At 34.0% G+C, this 3,023-nt stretch overlaps 4 protein-coding genes across 4 annotated transcripts; 2 read left to right on the top strand and 2 right to left on the bottom strand.

Moving 5' to 3' along the window:
* Positions 1–950: 950 nt before the first annotated feature.
* On the top strand, positions 951–1,190 carry AAJ76_2410002073 (pol polyprotein; the record flags this gene model as incomplete). Its single annotated transcript, XM_024474773.1, has 1 exon — positions 951–1,190. One exon carries the CDS (start codon positions 951–953, stop codon positions 1,188–1,190), a length of 240 nt encoding a protein of 79 aa, XP_024329512.1.
* A 181-nt stretch (positions 1,191–1,371) lies between these two features.
* Positions 1,372–1,572, top strand: AAJ76_2410001652 (hypothetical protein; the record flags this gene model as incomplete). Its single annotated transcript, XM_024474772.1, has 1 exon — positions 1,372–1,572. The coding sequence occupies one exon, from the start codon at positions 1,372–1,374 to the stop codon at positions 1,570–1,572; it is 201 nt and encodes a 66-aa protein (XP_024329511.1).
* An 843-nt stretch (positions 1,573–2,415) lies between these two features.
* AAJ76_241000342 (hypothetical protein) lies at positions 2,416–2,682 on the bottom strand (the record flags this gene model as incomplete). Its single annotated transcript, XM_024474775.1, has 1 exon — positions 2,416–2,682. One exon carries the CDS (start codon positions 2,680–2,682, stop codon positions 2,416–2,418), a length of 267 nt encoding a protein of 88 aa, XP_024329510.1.
* Positions 2,683–2,850: 168 nt separating this feature from the next.
* On the bottom strand, positions 2,851–3,023 carry AAJ76_2410003 (hypothetical protein; the record flags this gene model as incomplete). Its single annotated transcript, XM_024474774.1, has 1 exon — positions 2,851–3,023. A coding segment is annotated over one exon (173 nt), but the record flags the coding sequence as incomplete, so codon positions are not given.

Raw genomic sequence — 3,023 nt, 5'->3', positions numbered from 1 at the left:
CGACGCAAATGCTACGGCGTCAGCAGCTTGCCAAACCCTCCCCAGGTTGTGTGTTTTTTGAAGATTCCCCGAAGGGTAACGGCTTTTCCCAACCGACAGTGGATCTCACATCCCAAGAGCATAGCTTGCCCTATTTCTTGGAAAGAAAGACTTAAGATTCCCCGAAGGGTAACGGACTCTTCAATCCGGCAATAGGTCTACTCACCCCAAGGATATCGCTGATCCTACTTATTATGCCAGCAGCCTGAAGGTATTGGTAAGACTTATGAGATTCGCGCCGGAAGTTATAAAACCTCAGTCCCCCCCTCCGCGACGTGGACGCTCCTATTATGGAGGGCAGTATATGCGAACTCAGTAGAAGATGGGTTTACAAAGAGGAAAAGGCAGAAAATTTTACATCAATTCCACATCATTAGTAGACATGGTGCACCGGAGACAATGAAATTTTTCGTATTACAAAAACACAAATGGAATTATAAAAGATATCGACACCCACCATCAAAAATGCGAAGCATGTTTAAGGTCAGGAGACACAATTGTTAACACAAAAAATAAAGTGATTATGACGGAAAAACCAAACGAGCTGTGAGAAGTAGATCTGATTGAAAGAATAGAATGCAACGGCAAAAACAAATTTGTTTTAGTATGTGTTGACCATTGCGGAGAATGGGTGGAATCCAAAGCCATTAATAGTAAGTAGGGAACTGAACTAGCAATTGCGTTAAAAGAACTTATAATAGACAAACATGGAGCGCCAAAGAGGATCCTGCCGGATAACGGATTAGAATTTGCCAACAAAAACGTTATCTAATTGGCAAAAAAACACGGTATCACGTGGGAGTATAGCCCCCTACTACCATCAAACCATGGGATGCGTAGAGAGAGTTAACTAGACACTCTAGAATAAAATCTGAAAGCTATCAAATTATGGTAAACATCCATGGGAGGAAATGCTAGCAACAGCCACGACAGCAATAAATATTTCAATTCATATAGCTATAGGGACCTCTCCTTTAATTTTTAGATACGAAAGGTTACCAAATTTGGAGATAGGTCGGAAGCTGGGCATAAATAACAAGGAGTTTGGAAAGGAACAATTAATGCAAGAGAGAAATAAAAATTTTAAACAGTACAAGAAGCATATAGAAGGGGGGAAGATTACAGCACCTAATCGATTTCAGATACATTAATCCGGTTCTAATTTATCGTAAATCATTTTCTAATAAATTAAAGGCCAACTGGATACCAAGATTTAGAATACTAGAAAAAAACAAACGATGAAACACACATAGTCTCAGACGATTTAGTCAAAACAAGACCTAATAAGACACACCTAAAGACAAACACGGCAAAGCCTTTATATGGAAGTAGATGTCGAGGATATTCTATTATTTTAAGAATAAATTATTTAAAATATTTTATTATTTTGACCCTATGCAAGAATTTAAAGAAGCAAATAAAAGTGTTATTGATAACATTAATCGTTATATCGCCTTTTTGACACTATTATTTCCAAATTCAGTAGTAATTTCGATATCATCTTTTTCTGTCAAATTCAGTTTTTGTACCTAATCAGCACTAAGATAATTTCGTGTTGATCCAGAGTTTAGTAACATTTTCACCTCTGTTTCGTTAATTATTATATTTATCACCATTTCTTTCAATTGTGGCTTCTGTTTTTTGATAATCATTGTTTTGTTGTTTGAGTCATCGTATTTGTTTGTTGAATTTTGATTGTAATCATTATTGCACCTTGCGATTCTTATCACTTTGTTTTTCTTATGTTGTTCATTTTCTTTATAATTTTTATAATTACCTTGGTTATAGTTAGTATATTTTCTTTCGTTTCTATTATATCCAAATCGACTGTAGTTTTTATTGTCTTAATAATAAGTTTTGAGCCTCGGTTTCTATTTTAATTAAACCCGTTTGTCCTGCCCAAGGGAGTATCATCCTTGTTTCAAATATTTTTCAACAATACTTTTAGTTTCAGTAATATTATTGTGGTATTCCACAAATCAAATATTAAAATTTTAATTAAATGTCAAATCAGTAGATTTTGATTAATTAAATTTTAAATATTAAAGAAAACCCCAACTATAGGGGTTATGATGCAGTCAAACACGACTAAAATAAATTATTTCTATTGTTGAACAGCACCTCGACGGGGTTACGTCAATTATATTTATTATTTTTTTTCTTATACGTTGCACGCCTTACTTCTGCTCTGGGCTGTCAAATAAAATTATGATTACAATTTCTGTTTTCCATTTTTTTTCTTACTCTTCCATTACAATTTTTTATTTAAGTTTATTTTGATTCTTGCGTTTGTTGGAACTTAAAGTTTTAAAACAACAAATTTTAATTTATTGTCATAGTATGGCTATGACACCGTCTAATTGATGTCGTGATTGTTTATAACATTCTTTTTTTGTAGTGACTTCTCGTTTTACGTTCTGCACACCATCTTTCATTTTGTTGCTGTGAGCAATGGTTAAAATTGGGACTTCGAAAATTATTTTCGTGATAACAATTGTGATTTTTTAAATGCTGTTTAAATTTGTTAGTGTCCGGTTTAGAAAATTGTAAAGAAAAGTTATGTTTATTTGAGAAGCTCCGTGAAAGTCTGTGTGATGGCTTCTTGTTAATCCCATTGTCCACCATTTTCTTGGCATACTTCATCTTTCCACCCCCCCCCTTGTTTTTCAAAAAAAATTATTATAATTTTTTAAAAAATAATTGGCTACAAAAAATTAAAATCTAAACATTTTTAATAGTCTATATAGTGCAGTCCTAAGCGTCTTGTTATCGCTGTCGCTGTTTTGGACATTTCGTTTCCTCCATTGCCACTCATTTAAAAAAATCAATTCTCTTTTTATTAATACCGCCACGTTTTCGATAGACATGCTTAAGATGTGACCACGGGTTTTCAATTTGGTTAGTATGTGCTCCTTGAGCATTAACAAACCCAACAGAGTGGTTTACCACTTCATGGCAAGATCCAAATTCAGTAACAGCCCTAG

The sequence above is a fragment of the Vairimorpha ceranae genome (genome assembly GCF_000988165.1).
Source record: "Vairimorpha ceranae strain PA08 1199 chromosome Unknown NODE_241, whole genome shotgun sequence".
Taxonomy (NCBI): domain Eukaryota; kingdom Fungi; phylum Microsporidia; family Nosematidae; genus Vairimorpha; species Vairimorpha ceranae.
This window is presented reverse-complemented; position numbering and strand designations above follow the sequence as displayed.